The 19706-nt window shown below is 36.6% G+C and overlaps 1 protein-coding gene across 2 annotated transcripts in view; it reads left to right on the top strand.

Annotated features, from left to right (window-relative positions):
- Window positions 1–19706, top strand: part of LOC110157973 (vitamin D3 receptor A) — a 90982-nt gene that overhangs the window by 59598 nt on the left and 11678 nt on the right. For both annotated transcript variants that reach the window (XM_020922384.2, XM_020922385.2), the window contains 4 exons: window positions 5806–5990; window positions 8694–8793; window positions 11206–11383; window positions 18113–18264. In XM_020922384.2, the coding sequence (XP_020778043.1) occupies window positions 5806–5990; window positions 8694–8793; window positions 11206–11383; window positions 18113–18264 (615 nt within the window). The remainder of the gene's footprint in view (window positions 1–5805; window positions 5991–8693; window positions 8794–11205; window positions 11384–18112; window positions 18265–19706) is intronic.

Below are 19706 nucleotides of genomic sequence, written 5' to 3'. Positions count from 1 at the left end.
TGGACGCAGTAGCTGTGCTATAATAACAAAGAGCAAAAATATAAATGGTAATAATTTTTAAAAATAGCAAGAGACTGGTGTCAAATAAGGCATAATTATATAAATGCATATGTACAAGTAAAAATAAAATATAGAAACATAGTAAGACACATATATCTCAGCTATATACAAGAGGTCATTTGGAAAAACAGAGCAAAGATGATATAATGAGTGACATTATTACAACATTATTATCAGGGTTATCTGAAGAGTTCATTTGCAAAAACTGATATTATCTGTAGAAAATGACAACAAAATGAAAAATACTTGTTGCCAATTTTTCAAAACAGAGATATCATCATATGTTATACCAGTCCAGCTTTGTCCAGTCCTTCATGATGTTTTTATAAGTCATTTAGGGTCCTCTGTGGCGTGTGTGAGTGCCCTGATCGCTGCCTGACCTAAATTCACCTCTGCACATTATGCCCTGGAGCAGTCGTGGGAAAAACAACAGACAAGCAAATTAAAGCAACCGTATAACAGCATACAGCTCTGTGTCAAGGTTTGAGGCTAACGTTACATGATTGTGCTGTGTCTTTGCTCGGAAAAACATGGAAATATGTTTTGTTTTCATTTCATGTCATTAATATTTAATTCAATAAAATGTAGTTTTAAAAAAAGTCTCTGGAAAAACATGTGCAAAACACTCAACATACGTTGAGAGACAATCTTTACAGATGACATATGGCACAGTGAAATAAACAAGATATAAAGATTAAAGTGCTACAGTATGTCAAAGTTCAAAGTGTATTGTCCAAGCTTCTAAGACCATGTTATTTTGTAAACATGACAAAGCTGCACAGACAAATTGAGACAATAAAGTGAGCAAATCAAAAATAAAAACTGTTCAAATACATAAAGCTTATAAAAAAAACATACTTCAGAACATTCACCACAGTTAAGTTGCCATACTGTTGAATATTATAAACAAAAGAACCAAAAAACACACAAAAAACATGCTTTGAAAATGTAGTTAAAGTTACATTCTGTGGCTTTAATTATAGATAAGGTGATTGCAAAACTTTATCAAGATGTTATCTTTGTGGAAAAGATTGCATCAGGACCGTGTCGGTGTGAATTAGCCTTTCACAGCCAGATGCGCATATTTGCTCTACGTTCTCCAGTCCCTTCCCTGATGTTCAGCACAAACGCAGACACGCCCACATTCAAATCCTTTGGAAAACCATCTCCTCCAAAGGGCGTCCATCTTGCCCGTGTTTACCAAACCTGTCTTTAGTCCTCCTCTGTACCCATTCCGCCTTCAGCCTTCCCAACGGCTGTCTTTCGGTAAATGCGCCAGCCTCTGCCAAGCGCTGTGGGGTGGTCAGGATGCTCCTTTGATGCTCCCTTGTTGTTGGGCCTTAATGATGCCATCAAGGGCTGAGACTTGGCCGGACGCTCCCATCCTTCCAGCTCTCCCTGAGAATAGCCACTCGCTTGGTTTCTCCTGTGCCAAATCTTAACCAAACTGTGCCTATTCATACTTACAAGGAGTGGCTCTTCTTGGCCTTGGTCTTTTGGGGCAAAGCCAAAGTCTAATTAATGATGGTGGCTTGAAGGAGATGAAAGCTAATGTCAATGTCCTTTGGGGCTTGGAGGGTTTTACTTACCAATTTTAGCTAGTTGTTTTCTATGTTGCGTGGTTATGCAATGTTGCTAGTGCGGTTGCAACCAAGGATGTAATCACTAAAATCCTCTTCAAATATGCTTGTTTACCATTTCCGTGTAAGCACCCAGTATTTAGCTCCATTTAATTTCAACATTACAGTCTATGTATTTATGCATTTGCTAAGAGTCAAATATTACTTCATCTGTCTCTATTTGGATAAACAGTATAAGCCTATTTGAGCAGGATGAAGAAGCGCTCTGTGCGATTGGTGAAGGCTGGTGTGTGTGAGGTAGGTATGAGGGCTGTTTCTGGGCGGGTTTTGGTGGGGTGCCCGGCGTTTGGTCTGGCAGCAGTGGCGTCTCTGCCTGGCCGGTCCGTCTGGGAGTAAATCGGTCAGTGTGGCGCGGCGTCAGAGCGCTAATACAGGGATGAGGTTGCATCCAGGGGTCAGTGTGTTGCTGCTGCTGCTGTGGAGATCAAGGGCAGAATGGGTATATTTATGTATCAGTCCGTGGAGTTCATTAAATCTGCAGTCCCTGGCCTCTTTTCTCTTAAAGGTTCTATATTACACAAAACTGACTGTTGTGAGCTTTAAGGCATGTTATAATGTTACCTTCTTAGAAAGACACTTGGAGTTGTGTTTAGCTTCAATCATACATGTTCGAGTAACCCTTTATTATTAGACTGTCTATATCACTAAAGCTCAAAATGCTCTGTTCCACCTTGTGATGTCATGTAGTTATAGGTTTCATGTTAACAGCTCATTTTACCTTTAGTTCAATAAAGATTGGTAACTCCAGGGCTGAAAACATCGAAATCATTCTAGCTGTATGGAGTTTAAAAACACAGTGGAGCACTTTCTGTATTACCACATGACATCACAAGGTGGAAGAGTGTTTTCTGTTTGAGAGAAGAACACAGCCTAAATATATAGGGCTTGTGTGTTAAACGTGTGAATGAAACAAAACACAACTCCAGGTACGTTTGTCATGAGGAAATATATATATAATAATAATGTATCATAATATATAATATATTATAACATCTAGATCAGAGAATAGAATAATATGGACCCTTTAAGGACAGAAAATAAACATTTTATCACAGACCGGTGGAGAATTGGCTTAGTCAGTAAAGCCCATTGATTTTGATACTAAGGAATAGTTTTGATACTCAAAACTGATGTCAACACCACATTGATGATAAAAACGCTATTTTCAATACTTTTCAATACAAAATATTAAGTCATGTATGTTACCATGAGGTCTTATACTTCTAATAAATTCAAGATCACTCTAAAAGTGTTCAGGAAAGGTCAGATTCTGCCCTTTTTATGTGATTTTTATTTTTTGAAATGATACTTTCCCAACTGAGAAGCTAGTTTTGATATTAGTTTTATCTAATTTTTGCTCCTTTTGACAACCTTATCTTATGCATAGACACAGTCCCATAAATAATGAGTGGCACTGGTGCAGAGGGATTATAACTGGGAGGTTGACGGTCGGAATCTCACGCTCAGCTTTACTGTACTTTGTTTGTGTCTATGAGCAAGGCGCTTCGTACATTTTGTCTGTGGGAATGCCGTGGTCTCTTTACTTAGATAATCCTGGTATCATCATCTTTTGTAGCAATGCCAAATTCAAAAGCAGATTTGATCCATAGATTATAACAGGAAAAAGAGAGCGCTGTCTTTGATGATTTTTTAAATAAATGCTTTCAGTGAATTGAACTTTGATTTTCCGAGAAGAGTGCCATGATTTATTGTGAAATGGATTAAGGCACCATCATCCAAAAACTCCCAAAAAGTCTTAATTAAAACAAGAAGATTTTTTAGATGTTTTAAAGTTCTTTTAGTACACATCTTTAAGTCGGGGCGGACCTCATCTTACATATATACTGAGAATGTGTTTCCATAGTGACACAGACAACAAACAAGCCATGTACCATGTTTTAATTATATAGTTACTGGACTAATTGCATGTTTACCATTGAAGTTGTTGTTTCCACCTCCTCAATGTCTCTACACTCGACAAATTACTTTTCACTTTCTTTCTTAATCACCATCGCTGAATTTCACTTGTGGCTGTCACAGATGTGTATTATTGTTTCATCTGTTATAGTACGTGTTTATAGCCATCAACATGAAGCTATGAGCCAAAAACTGTAGGGTCATCACATTGAAGAAAGATAATGCAAGACAGTAAAAGGGTTATAGGAGAATCACACTCGTTTTGAAGGAGGAGTCTCACTTTGCAATTTAAAGTGAGAGTAAAAACCTGAGCTCCTCCCAAAAACACATTTCAAATAGAGCTGTTAACTTGGGCAGTACCAGGAGAACTAAAGGGGAGAGTGAGGGTGGAGGAGGGCTGGGTGTAGAGGTGTAAGGAAGAGCGTGATTGGTCTAACAGGTATCCACTCTTCAAACTCCACCCCCGGAGACAGAAGTTTTTAATCAGAAACACTGCATTGTAAGTCTTGTGTGATATCACCAAGTATTTAACATTTGCAGTGGCCAGACAGCAGCACATACTCTTAGTTTTTGACACAAAACTGCTAATTTTCTTTACACAAAAATGTCAAAAATAAAGCACTAGGAACTGTAGATAGTCCTATTAAAACACCAGTTGCACAGTTTAATCAACAAATTGATTTATTGTTTGGTTTGTTGTTTAGTTTCACTTTAATCCCTAATGACTAATCTTCAACCAACAGACTGGAGGCTAACAAAATTAATAAAATGCAACTTTTTCCTTTTAAAATACCTTGACAAGCCTTTTGTTCTGTTATAATGCTGTCACAAAGAATCAAGATTAAAAAGTGGTTAATAAGTTATTTCTTCATGTAGTTGGCAGTGAAACGGAGCAAAGGATCGTGGTCTGTGTAGTTACCTCTGTTTTTTTACTTATTGCTGCACTGTAATTATTAATTTAAGCAAAGAGACCTGTAATTTGATAATAGCCTATGATATTATTGTGAAAATTTTAACAATACAATACCACAATATTTCAGTTATTGTAACACTTCCAGCTAAAACTAAGCTTATAGACCCTTTGGTGCACTGCTGGGAGGCATATGTGGACTGAGACATGCTCATGCAGTCCAGCCTTAAGAGTGTTGCTATAAACAGTGTAGAAACCATTGGGGCGTCCCTTCTGTGCCACTCTCTCCTTCTGCCCCATGAATAAAGCAAAAGGCACTTAAGCAACCAACACCCGCTCCATCAGCTGTAGAGTCCTGCCCACAACCTAAGGATCTGCACGCTCCGAAGAGTGTTGGGAAAATAACTCCTAACCCTCTCCCTCTCCAATCCGAAAAGTATTTTTACATACAGCATAGCTGTGTCTGTCTGTCTTTGCAGGCTGACTGAAGAAGGTACTTTAGCTACATTACAGTGGATCAGTTACAGTCTGATACTGGAGATGCTAATTATGTCTTCCTCTATTATTCTGATTATCTTTTCTGTGTTTTGTTCTTCAATGTGTAGATATCGAGTTTCAGCATGTATTTTTAATTTAAATCTTTTGGCAAAGCATTTTTATTTAGCATAGTCATCTAAGTTGCACCCTGATGCCAATTTGGCTGCTGTATATTAACTCACTGAATGTCTCAACGTCAGTTAGGTTTAGGCAGTCAATACAATTTTATTTAATTTAAATTTTCTTTTTATTTAATTGTATCAGTCTGTCTACATTTGCAAGAATGCTCTGTCCCTCCTTGTGATGCTGTGTAGTGGTAGTTTTCAAGTTAATAGCTACCTTTTACTCTTCTGTAGTTCAGTAGAGAGTAGCAATTCCTGGGCTGAATTCATCCAAATAATTCTGGTGAAGGAGCACTTCCTGTATTGCTACATGACAAGGTGAAACAGAGTGTTTTCTGTTTGTGAGTTCAACATGTGTGAATGCAAGAAAGCAAAACTCCAGGTACTTTTTTGATGAGGAAACAACGTTATAACATAGAACAGAAAATAACATAATATGGGCCCTTTGATACCTGTGTTTATCTTCATGAAATCCATACTTCAAGCCATTTTTATGTTGTTATTGAAAAGAAAATAATAAAACTGAATTCAGAATCAAGATTAATCAACATGAGGAAAAACTGTGATTCATGTCAATCAGCCCTAAAATCAGCAATGTCTATGTTTTGTTTTCTTGCAGTTATCCTGACAGACGAGGAGGTGCAGAGAAAGAAGGAGATGATCATGAAAAGGAAGGAGGAGGAAGCAGCTCGAGAGGCCATGAAACCCAGACTGAACGATGAGCAGGCCCGCATCATTTCTTCTCTGGTGGAGGCCCATCACAAGACCTACGATGCTTCCTACTCAGACTTCTCAAGGTTTAGGGTCAGTTGTGTTTCTTACTTATTTATATGAAAACATGGAGATGCTAGATAGTCCTGTTTTACCAGCTAGACACATAAAGTACAAAAAAAGAAAGCTGTCTGTCTTAATAGCATAATTTTCTAAGTCATTTTTGGCTTTCTGTGTCATCTACTAGGGCTGTAGTCAAAAAAATTCTCTGTTGACGAAAGACATGTCTAGCCAATCAACTAAAAAGGGGGCTTGGCAAAAGATCTCAAAATCTCAAAAATCTGTATGTATCTGACCCAAACTGCACTCACAAGACTATACCTGCATGGGAGTTAATGCAAAAACAACAATTTATGCAGAAAAAAAAGGAAACAATGTATTCATATAAAGAAATTTGTGTATCATGAGTTTAATCTATGTTTTTACATATAAATATCAAAAAATATTATATATTATCAGTTGATTTAATAAATGCCCCCAGTTCTACATTCTACTCTCTCCAGACCTTGTTACATCTGTAGGCGTCCTTGGCTCTGTTCTAGGTCATTCAGAAAGATTTTTACAGTTTAAAAATAAATAAATAAATAAACAAAAATTGCCAGAGTCATCTTCTTGACCTTAGAGGTTTATGTGTATTTTCCTGAAAACCGTGATAAATTACTTGCAGAATTATCCTTGGAACATGGAATGCCAGTCACAGATCTTTTTCTTCTTTTTTGTCACTGAACTTTTTGTCAGTTATCAGAATTAATAGAAAAAACACAGCAAAATGCAGTTGTCAGAAAATATAAAAACGCTGACATATTTAGGTTTGATCACATCACTTTACTAAACTCAAAAATGCTCAAATGAGTATCTAGTTTCTAGGTCAGGAATTGGAATACACTAGACTTTTTGCAAGAACCCGGGAAGTTGTAGACCACACACTGGCCAATCAGCAAAGAGCTGCGAAGCCATGACTGGGTCCCCTTTGTGGTACACAAAATAACACAACAGTAAACAAAGCGGTCGAGATGAATGTAGACGAAGCCATATATTCTGTGTTGGCAATGATTCCCAAGATCGAGGATTTAAAGCTGGAACAAAGAGAAAGTTTGGTGAATTTTATCAAGGGGAAAGACGTTATTGCTCTTCTTCCTACATGATTTGGCGCATTACATACATCGTGACCAAATAGCAGCAATTGGTTGAATAAAAAAAAGGTCCTAATGCTGTGCGGTCAAACGATTTCCACGAAGTGAAACCAGCTGATGAATCAGTCTAGTATCAATTATGATCTGTTGTTCAATAGTTTTGACAACCCTACAACAAATGTAGAGCTCCTATATTACACAAAATTGACTCTTGTGAGCTTAAAGCCATGTTCTAATGTTGTTACTTCATCACAAACCTAGAATTGTGGTTTATTTAATTCACACATGTCTGAGTAACCTTTTATCAAGTTAACATCTACCTTTTACCCTTAGTTTAGTAGAGACTGGCAACTCCAGATCTCAAATTATACAAATTATTCTATTGAAGGTGTATGAAGTTTATAACACAGTGGAGCACTTCCTGGGTGTTTTGGTTTGAGGGAAGAACACTGGATAAATATGGAGTATATTTGTGTGTTAAACATGTGCAAATGAAACAAAACAGACCAGAAAATAGCATAATATGGGCCCTTTAAAGATGAAGAGGTTGGTGGATCACATTGTACGCAGGCCTACTGGGATCTGGCGTTTGTCATCGTGTTACTTAAGTATGGCAGATTCAAGGCTTAGTAAGATCAAGTATTTACTCTTACCTTTATACTGTGAGTTCATCTGACACCAGTAACACAGGGATCAGACAATGTTTACGTATCATTGTCCGCCAAGTTCTCAACCTGATACTGTTCACGGGCCACTCTTTCTGTCTCATTCACAATTGGGACGTCTCCAGTAAATGAGATGAAGCGGTAGATAGCGGCGAGCCTGAGGAAGCCCCACTACAGTTATCTGTGATTTATTATGTGGATCAAACTGCAGACAGCCACAACCACACTCTGTCACCAGCCAAGAAATACTCACTCTCTTCAACCAGCCTATTGTTCAATCCACTTTGAAGGACTAAAATTAGAGAGAGTTAGTTTACGTTTGCAGAGACATTCAAAAGTAGTTGTAGTTTGGCCCATGTCGACGCAGTCTGCGGTGCAAAATGGGAAAATACATTGGTTATGGTTATATGGTAGTTAGGGCTGTTGAGATGGTTGAAAATCGCAAAGGTTGCAATTATATAGACAGTAGAATGTCCTCTGCAAAGAACAAAATATCCTGTCTTTTTATAGAAAAGTCTTGTACCTGTAGTTTAGAGCTTTACTTACTATGCTATGTTTTAAACTTCACAAATTGAATTGCAATCACAATTATTCCCAAAATCTGCCCTAATCAATTGCGAAATTAGCACAAAAACATATTTATTTGTGATTATTTTTTATTTTATTTTTTTTTGCTTTTTATCAAATGTAGAAAATCGTTGTGTTACAGAGCTACAAAATATAAATATTCTTGATGGTTTTAAACTAAGACTCATGCATTTCATCTCCTACAATTATTTGTTACAGGCCTTTGAGTTTGTAACTATGTAAACTATCTGCAATAACAACAACATGATAAGATGTGTTGAAATCAGCTCATCTCTTTGAGGGGGCCAGTGTTAGAGTGTAAACAATGCTGTTGTTTATTCCTGTGAAACAAAGTGTCTGTGTGTCCCCAGCCTCCGGTGCGTGAAGGCCCAGTGACCCGCAGTGCCAGCAGAGCCGCCTCTCTTCACTCTCTGTCGGACGCCTCCTCAGACTCATTCAACCATTCACCAGGTGAGGAACACTGTCTCTCCTGAATCTGGACTTGTGTTGACTGCTGTGTGTGTGGACACAGTGTAAAACTCTCTCTGGTCTGGCATTTGTGAAAGTGGGGATCTGTGTTCTGACCCTCAAGGCTCTATAGTCACATTATATGAGAGACGCTGATATGATTTTATCAGTTTTTAATGAAGCTTAATAGAAAGCTTGATTTATCACTAGACCTGTTAAAATAATAAAACTTTGAAGTGCAATTGCTGAAGAAAACATAAAATATTAATCAAACATTGAAACTAATTGCTATTTTAATACAAATCAATGTCACAGTATTATTAATAAACATCTCCTGTAATAAATAAATTGCAGGAGTTATTTATTCAACCCTCAAATCCTATTGTATTAAAAAAAAAAAAAAGTCCCTGTAATAAATGCTGACCCTCAAAAATGATGGTTCCGTCTTTTATGTTTAGAAGACAATATTGTAATTATTGTGACAGGCCTATTTAACCGATGACTGAATCACCAACTCAAGCAATTCAAAATGAAGGGGTAAGAAAAGGGTAAGATAGTTTCTCTACTTCAAAATATCTGTACAGAAAAGACTCTCTGAAAGGTTTGTACATCTTAACTCTCCTCTAAAGTGGATCTATTTCATGTAAAGAAACATTTGCCATAATTTCCAGACTATATTTTTTGTCACAGTTTAAACTCTGCGGCTAATAAAACGATGCGGCTAATATATGGACGGATTATTTGTTTGGCACTTTGTCCATTCATATTTACGGTCTATGGTTTGGCAACACAGCGGAAACGCTCAGCCTGAGAGCAGAAAGCACTGCTATCTGTGCGGTTAACACATGGATCTAGGGTTAACATGAAGTTGCAATGTCAGCTAGTGATATTGTCAGCACACTCAAACAGTTTATGTGATAAAATAAGTTATGATGCAAAATTATCATTAGTGAGTGTGATACGTCTTACCCGTATGCGTTAAATTTAGGTGGGTGCGTAAATGATGAGAAGAAACATCTCAAACTTTAGTAGTTGGACATCCACACATACCTGATTGATACAACTAAACTAGACCCCGAGAGAGCCTGAAATCTGCTGAACTCCTACTAGACACTGACATGATACAGACAGGACAGAGGGTCTTTATGCAGGAGTCATGCACCGTAGAGCTTGGAGAGAGACTTGGGTGATGCGCAGAGGAAGATGCTCGTTTGATTGTGTTTTGAAGTTACTTTGCACTTCATGCACTTCATTTTCCTTATGGAAAATACACGAAGAAATGCAGATGATGCCGCTTTTAAGTTAAATGCAATTCATGTGACTGTGGAAGAAGGAAATAGATTTGCTGCACGTGAGCTCCGCATCAGTGAGTTGATGGTGAGACATTGCCGACGGCAGCGTGACGAACTGACTCAATGCAAAAAGAGAGGCGATAAAAGCAGATGGCCTTGAAAACGTTCTTGAAGACATGGACACCTGCAGCTTATATTCAGCTTATATATGCATCTTATATATGTACAGTTTTAAAATATAGTTAAAATTTATTTGATGTGGCTTATATTCAGGTTTGCTTAATAGTCCGGAAATTACCGTATCTATCTAATTGGAAGCCAACTACACAGTTTCATAAGGTAAATATCATATTGCTGAATCTAAACATGAATACAGTAATGTGTGGTCAAGTAAACAAAATCCACTCGACCTCGATTAGTGCTGAGCTGAATAGTGGAGGCTGTAAAATGCATTTGTTTTACAGAAAAAAACATCTCATTCTCCTCACATGTTTCACAGTGCCTCTTTGAACACACGGGCCTGTGTCTTTAAACCTGTGAAGGCCAGAGCAGTGATTCATCTGTACTCTGAAAAGTATTCTTCACTAGTTACAAACTCCTATTTATAAAAACACAAGAGATCCTGTGTGATAGTGACGCATATGTGAGTTTATACTTACTTACACTTAGATTTAGAAAAACTTTATTGATCAACAAGGAAAATTACTTGGACTTTTTATGTCTTTCTGAAGTACTGCTAGGCTTGTCACGATATAAAATTTTGAAGCAAGATCTACTGTGATAATACTATTACTACTTTATGGCACTGAAACAATAAAAAATAAAGCAGGATAATCCTAGTAAACCGGTTTTAAATAGACAGTATCATCAAAAGACAAGATGCAACAAATGAATTGCAGAATGAAGAAAGAATTAGTCATAGAAGATACTTATTCAACCCTCTACACATCAAATCTCTCCTCTTTTACACAGAAATTGTACACAACAAATACTGAGCTCCAAAATATATTGTTCCAGCTATCATATATTAAATCGATAGAGTAATAATTGTGACAAGCTTAAATGGTGCAATACACTGATAGCTCATTTGTTTTTTGTGTTCCTTCACTTTGACCTCTTTCAGAGTCTGTGGACAGTAAGATGAACTTCAGTAACCTGCTGATGATGTGTCAGGATGGGGCCAGCAGTCCAGACTCCAGTGAGGACGACTCAAAGCTCTCAATGCTGCCCCATCTGGCCGACCTGGTGTCCTACAGCATCCAGAAAGTCATTGGATTCGCCAAGATGATACCAGGATTCAGGTATTTACTGTGGAGTTCATTAAACAATTTACTCATGTTATTAGTCAGGGCTGGTCTGGATATGGATTCTTTCAGCCATATTGATAATATTTTTAATTTATAGCAAGGCCCATGTCCATGATAAGTTGTAGCAATGTTAAAGGTATATGGAAGATAATTTGTTTCATCAGATTTTCTATTTTAAATGTCGTTTAATGTGTCCCTTTGAATGTTTGAATTATTTTTTTATTAATTAATAATTATGTAATTATTTTTATGCTGAATTTTAGTTCCTGAGATTTTAAGTGTACATTCATTAAGTGTTTGAATTTTGACTGTTGAATATGAGGGCTTAAATATATTTGTGCTAAATATTTAAAATGTGATTTTTTTTTTTATTTTGAATTTTAGAGTGTAAAATTTGCAATGAAAAAAATTAACAGAAAAGATCCAAGATGCCAAGGTCGAAGCAATCAATTCAAAGTGATTTGATCTAACTTAGTAACAAGTAGGAAATGGTGCAGTGAACCAGTCTGATTGGTCAGAATTAGCCTCATCAAAACCTCATCTCTTTTATTTCTTAAGTGTAAACTCGCCCACAGATGAGAAAGTCAATAGGAAATAGCTCTGTCCTCCTCACTCACTTATGATTGATTGCTTCTGCCTTGGCATCTTTGATCTTTGTTGTGAAATTTTTCACTGCAAATTTTACACTCTGAATTTTAACTTTTGAATTTGAGGGTTTGAACATATCAGTGTTGAATATTTAAAAGGTGATTTTTTTAATTGTGATTTTGAAATTCAAAGTGAGAAATTCAGCGATATTGAAAATTCTAAATCTAATGGAACAAATTATCTTCCATATAAAGGTAGGTAAAAATGTACAAATATCACCCATAGAGATATCTTTCCCTACTAACAATGTAGTATCATCATCATCATACACATATTTGGCCAAAATGTCTGACGCTGAATCAGAGCAGTTACAGCTTTGACTCATCATTACAGACAGTAATCAGTATTAATTATATTTATCTTAGATACAGTATTATAGTTTATCATAGAACATACTCAGCTAGAATAAGTTAAGTAATCTTTCCTGTGTTTTTTAGACATTGGGAAACCTTGATTAAATGTGTCAATTTTTTTCTGTTTCTTTCCGCTCTTTCCACCCAGTATTGATTTTAATCTCACAAACTCCACAACCACACTGGCCTTTCAGGGAGAAATCATTGATCTCAGATCTCCTGCCACAAGTTGGTTGCCTCTGGCTGTTGTCTTATTTTTGTGTGGCTAGTGACTACAATAAAGGTCATTCATGAACGCATTTCAGCTGATTAGCACAGGGCCAAAAAAGTGAAAGAGTTTAAGCTGACAAAACTACATACTTTAATATTATGGATAAATATGATGGATAAATAAATATGATAAATACGTAAATGTAAATGTCAGGCGTGCTGTGTTTGCTGAACCATAATCAGCTACTCTAATAAAACAAGGTGTCAGATAATATAATTGGTTGAGATGGGATCTGTTCAAACAAACAGGAATGACAGCGTGAGTGACATCCAGACTCATAAACACATGCTGAGCTCAAACCAGACACAATGTAAATGTATGCATGTCCAGACAGCAGCTTAATAAAGTATACGAGCGACGTCTGTGTGAAGGGGACACCTCCCACTGCCTTGTAATAGACCTAATCCCCTCATGCAGTGTCTCACTATTTTTAGTGCCAAGGGTTCAAATTCGTACATTTCTATTTGGGCTGCACGGCATGAGAAAAAGATGCTATGTTTGCCATGTATTTTTGGTTCAATAAGTTTAGTTAAATGTGCACAACGTAACTTTTCTTGGGAAGTTTATGCCATATGTTAGTCTCCTTGAAGATATACCATACTTAACTGTTTAGGCTGGAATGTTTCACAATAAGGCATTAGACTTATCTATCTCCATGGTGACAAATAGGCCAGGATATAGATCAGTTTGGTGAGAAGGTGTGCTCGCTCTTAGAGATATTTCTGAACAATAAAATCCCCTCTGATGAAACAAAGGCTGAATAGACATTTAATGCCATACTGTGGAACATACCAAGCAAAGTAACATCTTTCTAAAGAAAAAAATGTGACATGTCTTCCACCAGAAGAGTTACACAGTCCATCTTTAAATTATAACAGAATATGCAGATAGTCCAAAGAGGTTCATTTGGTCTCGCCATAATTTATGTTATTAGGTTCTTTTTTTTTTAGACCAAGAGTTTGTTTTTCATCCCTGACAGTTTCGATTGCTCACTTGCGGTCTTCCTCAGAGTCACGTGATGATGTGGTGGCGTGTCCTCTCAGCTGATTTAAACAGGTTTTGGTGCTGTCTTGATACCGGTGAAGGCAGAATGACAGCGCCAACTGCAGTCCCACTTCCTCAGGGCAGTATCCCAGGTGTGTGAGAGTAAAAATGCCCCCTTTCCTGGTTTATAAACCCAAAACGTGTATAAATGAGCTGACCGGCAGACACGTCACAGCAACATCACGTGACCACTCTGAGGAAGACCACGAGTGAGCAGTCAAAACTGTCAGGTATAAAACCCAAGTCTGATGTTGGTCTTAATAATAGGAAACTAGGAATAAAATGTCTTTTTGTCCATTCTAGTTTCCAAAAACGGCAAACTACAGTAAAATTTTGTGTTGTTGTGATATGTATTTATGTTCTTGCCGTTTCAATTATGGTGTCAGCCAATACTGCAATATATTTTTGTGATAAATTGTGCAACCTTAATTTCAATTTCAAGAGGAAAAAAACATAATTTGACTGCTGTTATTAAAACTGCCAGACGAGCAAAATCACTTTCCCATTCAAAAACTAATAATGACACACTTTTCATCAAGAAAAGACTTGCACTTAAAAAAAGAAGAGAAAAAAAGTTAACCATATTGTGCGAGACAGACGGAAACATTAATTATAAGAGCAGATAATTGTGGTGTGGTTTCTGTTCTGTTTTTTCTTGGCTGAGGTTGGATTGTGGCTTTGAACCACTGGAGGCATTTTGAGTGTAATTGAGATCTGACAATTTGTCTTCACTCTAATGCTACAAATATCACAATATTATGGTTACATTATTGTTTTATTGCAATCATTCTTTAATATGACATATATGTGAGTGTTTCTTTGAATTGAACTCAAATACTAAAAAATTAAAAATGTAAACACATGAAAGCACCCTTATTATGTTATTTTCGGATCTACGTTATAATGTTGTTTCCTCATCAAACACAGACCCAGAGTTGTGTTTTGTTTCATTCACACATGTTTAACGCACAAACGTCTCTCAAACAGAAAACACTGTTCCACCTTGTGATGTCATGTGGTAATACAGGAACTGCTCCACTATGTTTTTTTCTACTGAAGTAAAAGTAAAGTAAACTGTTAACTTGAAAACTACCACAACATGACATTCACAAGTTGGAACAGAGCATTTTGAGTTTTGGAAATATTGACAGACAAATAACAAAGAAATACTTAAACATGTGTGAATGAAACAAAACAAAACACAACTCAACACAGGTATATTTTTGTTGAGTAAAAAACATTTTAACGTGGCTTAAAACTCACAAAGAGTCTTTTTTGTGTAATATAGGACCTTTCAAAATGTTCTTGCTCAAGTACAAAACAAAATTCTAGTACATATGGGTTGATGAGTCACCAGCACACATGTACTTTGTGGTTTTGTGGTCTTCCTGTTACCATAAACTGAAAACAACTGATGAAAGATAAACATTGTATCTATGAGCTGTGAGTTTCAAGTGACGAGAATTCTTATTTTGACTAGACTCAGGAAAATTCCACCTACTTCTTTCCGACCGGCTCTCTGCACTGTCCTGATTCCTGTACACAAGAATTGGGTTTAATAATGACTCTACAGATGGCGGAGTTTCTAGAAGTGTCTGTTCGTTAACTGTACAAAACTGGCAATTTCCACAGTACGTGCATTGTAAAGTATTTGCATATTGCTGTTTCAATACATCTGTGGGCGGCGGAGTGGCAGTTTTCTCCGTAATGAAAGCACTGAATAGGATTGTAGAAAATGACAAGTGCAAATCAATTTAAACAAGAGGGAATTTATAATGGTGCAAAATAGTTAAAATGTCTCCATTTCTCTCTATTTTACAAGTGCCTCATTTAGTCTCAGTAGTCATTAAAGAAGTGATTGGCCATTCATGTGCAAATCTTCTTCATAAAAAAAGAACTTAATTAAGAAACAGTTTTGGGATGTTTTGCAACCACTGCTCTTTGTTGAAATACCGAGATGTGTCATAGCGTTCAATGGGTCCATATTACTCTATTTTTTATCTGTGTTATAATTAGGGGTGTCAAATTATCGCGTTAATTGTGATTAATTAATTACAGTCATATTTAGCGCGTTATGTTTTTTAATCGCGTTAATCTCATTTTTAATCTCTAACTTTACTGTTTCTGTATGCGAGTTGCTTTATTATAAAACCTGTTTTTATGTGTTGTTGGGACAACAACACACACACAAAAAAAACACATTTATATATTTTTTTATTTCGGTAATTCCACTCCTTGCCGGAAACCCACACAAAACGCGCGCAATAAGAGCGATGTAAACGTCATGTTAACGTTGGCGGCGTCAGTCACACAATGGACGAGGTCGAAGAGCCAGTAGAACAGAGGCAGCAGTGCACAGGTAAAAACACATTTGTGTCTTAGAAATTCTTCTCCCGACGTGAAATATAAAAGAAAATAACAAATATAAAATCGCCTACAACTTAAATGTCACTGGTGAAAACAACCTGCATAGACTCATGATGTCTGCACTACTGTCCTATAGTGACCTGCCACATGAGGGGACACGCACACAAAACACACACACACACACAAATACACACAAATACACACAAACACACACGAACAAACACACACCTTCATCATCGTCATTAACCTGAGAACGCGCGGACCACGTTTCCTTCCGTAGTTACTGCGCGGACACTGCTGTCCTCCCGTACACCTCGTACGTTTTCTCGCGTACGCTGCGTAAACCGCGCTTCCTCCTGTGCGCCTCTAAACCAGAACTAACACCAAGCCTAAAACCTTGACTAACCCAGTCCAGGACTAAACCAGGACTAAACCAGGACTAAACCAGGACTAAACCAGGACTAAACCAGGACTAAAACCAGGACTAAAACCAGTGATCTCATATATAAAGCATTTCTCTATCAATAATATTTTTAATATGGTTAAGGAAAGACTGGACTTTTTATTGTCTTTAAGTAGACAAAAGTTATTATGTTCAGATTTCCTCGTCTTTGCAACTTTACAGCAAACAGTTTCTTATTCATGGAGACTTGTTCTAAACAGGCAATTTGAAGAGATTTGTTAAACAATAAATGACTTTATAAAGTCACTTTTTTTAATCTATATCACTCTTTTGATCTGCCACAATAATGTAATAATGAATTTAAATGAAAATACCTCAAATTGAAGGCTTTTCTCAGCAATTTTTAGGTGGGATTAAAATGAGATTAATTAGATTAATTAATTACAGATCATAATTAATTAATCTCTCAATTTTTTTAATCGCACGACAGCACTAGTTATAATGTTGTTTCCCTATCCAAATTATACCTGGAATTGTGTTTTGTTTCATACACAGCTCCATACACCTTCACTAGAATAATTTTGATAATTTCAGCCCTGGAATCCACCATCTCTATTGAACGGAAGGTAAAAGGTAGCTCTTAAATTGAAAACTACCTCTGAAAAATACTTTGGAGATGTAGATGGACTAACAAAAGAGTTACTCAAACATCTGTGAATGAAACAAAACACAACTCCAGGTCTGTTTTTGATGAGATAACAACATTATAACATGGTTTAAAGCTCTACAAGAGTATTTTGCGTAATATAGTACTGATAAATGTTTCTAAGTGTCTATTTTTCCAACTCAATCCTAAATCAAACTAATTGCAAACACTGGATAATATATTTTACATAATACCATGGGTCACCATCAAAGCACGTTAGAACTGCAGAGCCATCTAAAACAATTATAAGTCATTAAGTCGAGTAAGCTTTTTGTAAATGGCAATGGCTCCATTTTAGCAATTTACTGATAATTCCACTGATAATTTGGTGCACTTCCAAATGGTGTTGTCAGTTTCGTGATTACTGAGTTTTACACGATATATATACTGCAGATTTTACTCACAAGTGAATAATGTTTGCAGTGGTGGAAGCAAAGTACTGTACTTTAGTAAAATTTGTAGGTATCTTTACTTTGCTTAAGTACATTTTACATCTGTATTTTCTACTCCAGTACATGTTTAACTGGACTGAAAAGTAAAAAGTACTTGCCCAAAGGTTTTGAGTTCAAATATTGGCTTTGGGCAAAAAAAAAATAAAATACACAAAATTAATTATTCATTGCATTCATTCATACAAAAATAAGAAATTGATCTGTGTTGCAGACTAAAATCTGTATATATTTTTTTATCAATATCACTACATTTAATGCAATGAACAACACTATCAAAATCTGTGTGAAATACTTTTTACTCTTATATAGTGCATATTTTACACGAGTACTTAAATCCTTTTACTTAAGCAGATTTTTTCATGTAATACGTTTCTTTTATTTGAATAATTGTTTGCCTCTGTATATGCACTTTTACTTAAGTAAACTGAGTACTTCATCCCTCACAGTGTGTTTGTAAATGTACATTTGTTGTGTTGCAGAGATCTGACCCCCGAGGACCAGATCGCTCTGTTGAAGTCCAGTGCCATAGAGATCATCATGCTGCGCTCCAACCAGTCCTTCAGCCTGGAGGACATGTCCTGGAGCTGTGGAGGACCGGACTTCAAATACTGCATCAATGACGTCACTAAAGGTACCAGCTCACTGTTATATGCCATGTTTAACAAAAACTATTAAAAGGACAGTCTGAAATTTTGGGCATAGGACCTCATTTCCTATTGAGCCAGAGTGTTGCAGACGTGTGGAGACACTTTTTTAAAATATTCCATCCAGTCCTTGTATTTGCAGAGGTCGCTGGTGCTAGGCTAGTGCATGTCAATGGCCATAGTTATACTGCCACTAAAAACAGTCTTACTCACTCCACAAAACACCCAAAGCAAATCTATTATTACCAAACTATCAATGTTAATGTCTGTGTTGATAGAATAATTTTAGAAGTAAAACCAACCTTGCATTTGAAGGTTTTCTGTCTGAGTAGCAACAGCTAGTTGTACTTCCTGATAGAAAGCTTGGCAGTGGCGAACTGATATCACATAGCACCTGTCTTACCGGCAAAGTAAAATTCCGCCGCTGCTGAGAAAATAGTCCCTGCGATGATTCATGCGATGCAAGGTTAGTTTAATTTCAAACATTATTCCATCGACACAAACATTCACATCGGCAGTCTGGTGTAATAATAGACCTGCTTCAGGTGTTTTGTGGAGTGGGTAAGACTGTTTTTAGTGGCAGTATAACTATGGCCATTAACATGCACTAGCCTAGCACCATGACCTCTGCAAATACAAGGACTGGATGGAATATTTTAAAAAAGTGTCTCCACACGTCTCCAACACTCTGACTCACTAAGAAATGAGATGTTGAAAATTCTGGACTCCTCCTTTTTAAAAGTATTACCAACTATAAAGTTGAGTGCTTGATAGTGTAGTGGTCTAGGCTCAAGTCCTTGCTCCAACACTTTTATGAATGGCACTCCCCACTCTTCGTCTGTTTTGTCCAGTTTGAGTTACAGGCTCTACATAGAGAAAAATCAGTCTTTAGCTAAAGCTATAGCTAAAATACACAAATAATATATTATAATGTTATACACTTCTGTGCTAATAGTTTTTATATTTGTTTGATTTATTCATGAGACACAAGATTGCGTTTTCGAGAACAGATTTTGACATAATTTATAGTTTTAAAAAGCGGTTTAGTTCACAATTCTATCCTCATAATGTTTTGATAGATATTATTTAATGTTTTTGCCATCAGTGTTGCATTACTTTGTAAAACTACAGCTTCTCAAGAGGTGTAACCCAGCAAAATAAATCAACTTTGTGTCTAAAGTAAATGTAAACACATGTAAAAAACAACTCTTATAAGATCATTATCCAGTCTTGTGACAGTTCGTGTTTTGTTTTTGCGTCTTGTCTGACCCCTTTTCATTATTACTAAATTATGCGCAAATGTAATTAAACTATGCTCGTATTTCATGTATATTTCACTCATTACAGCAAGTTGAAGTAGTTGCCCCGTTGACTTACTGATCTTCAAAGACACATCATGTTCAATGGGATACAAACCCTCCGACACAGT

This window comes from Boleophthalmus pectinirostris, unplaced genomic scaffold (assembly GCF_026225935.1).
Source record: "Boleophthalmus pectinirostris isolate CB_2022bp ecotype Guang Dong unplaced genomic scaffold, ASM2622593v1 HiC_scaffold_8, whole genome shotgun sequence".
NCBI classification, from domain to species: domain Eukaryota; kingdom Metazoa; phylum Chordata; class Actinopteri; order Gobiiformes; family Gobiidae; genus Boleophthalmus; species Boleophthalmus pectinirostris.
Note: the sequence above shows the minus strand (reverse complement) of the source record. Positions and strands in the feature narration are given on the sequence as shown.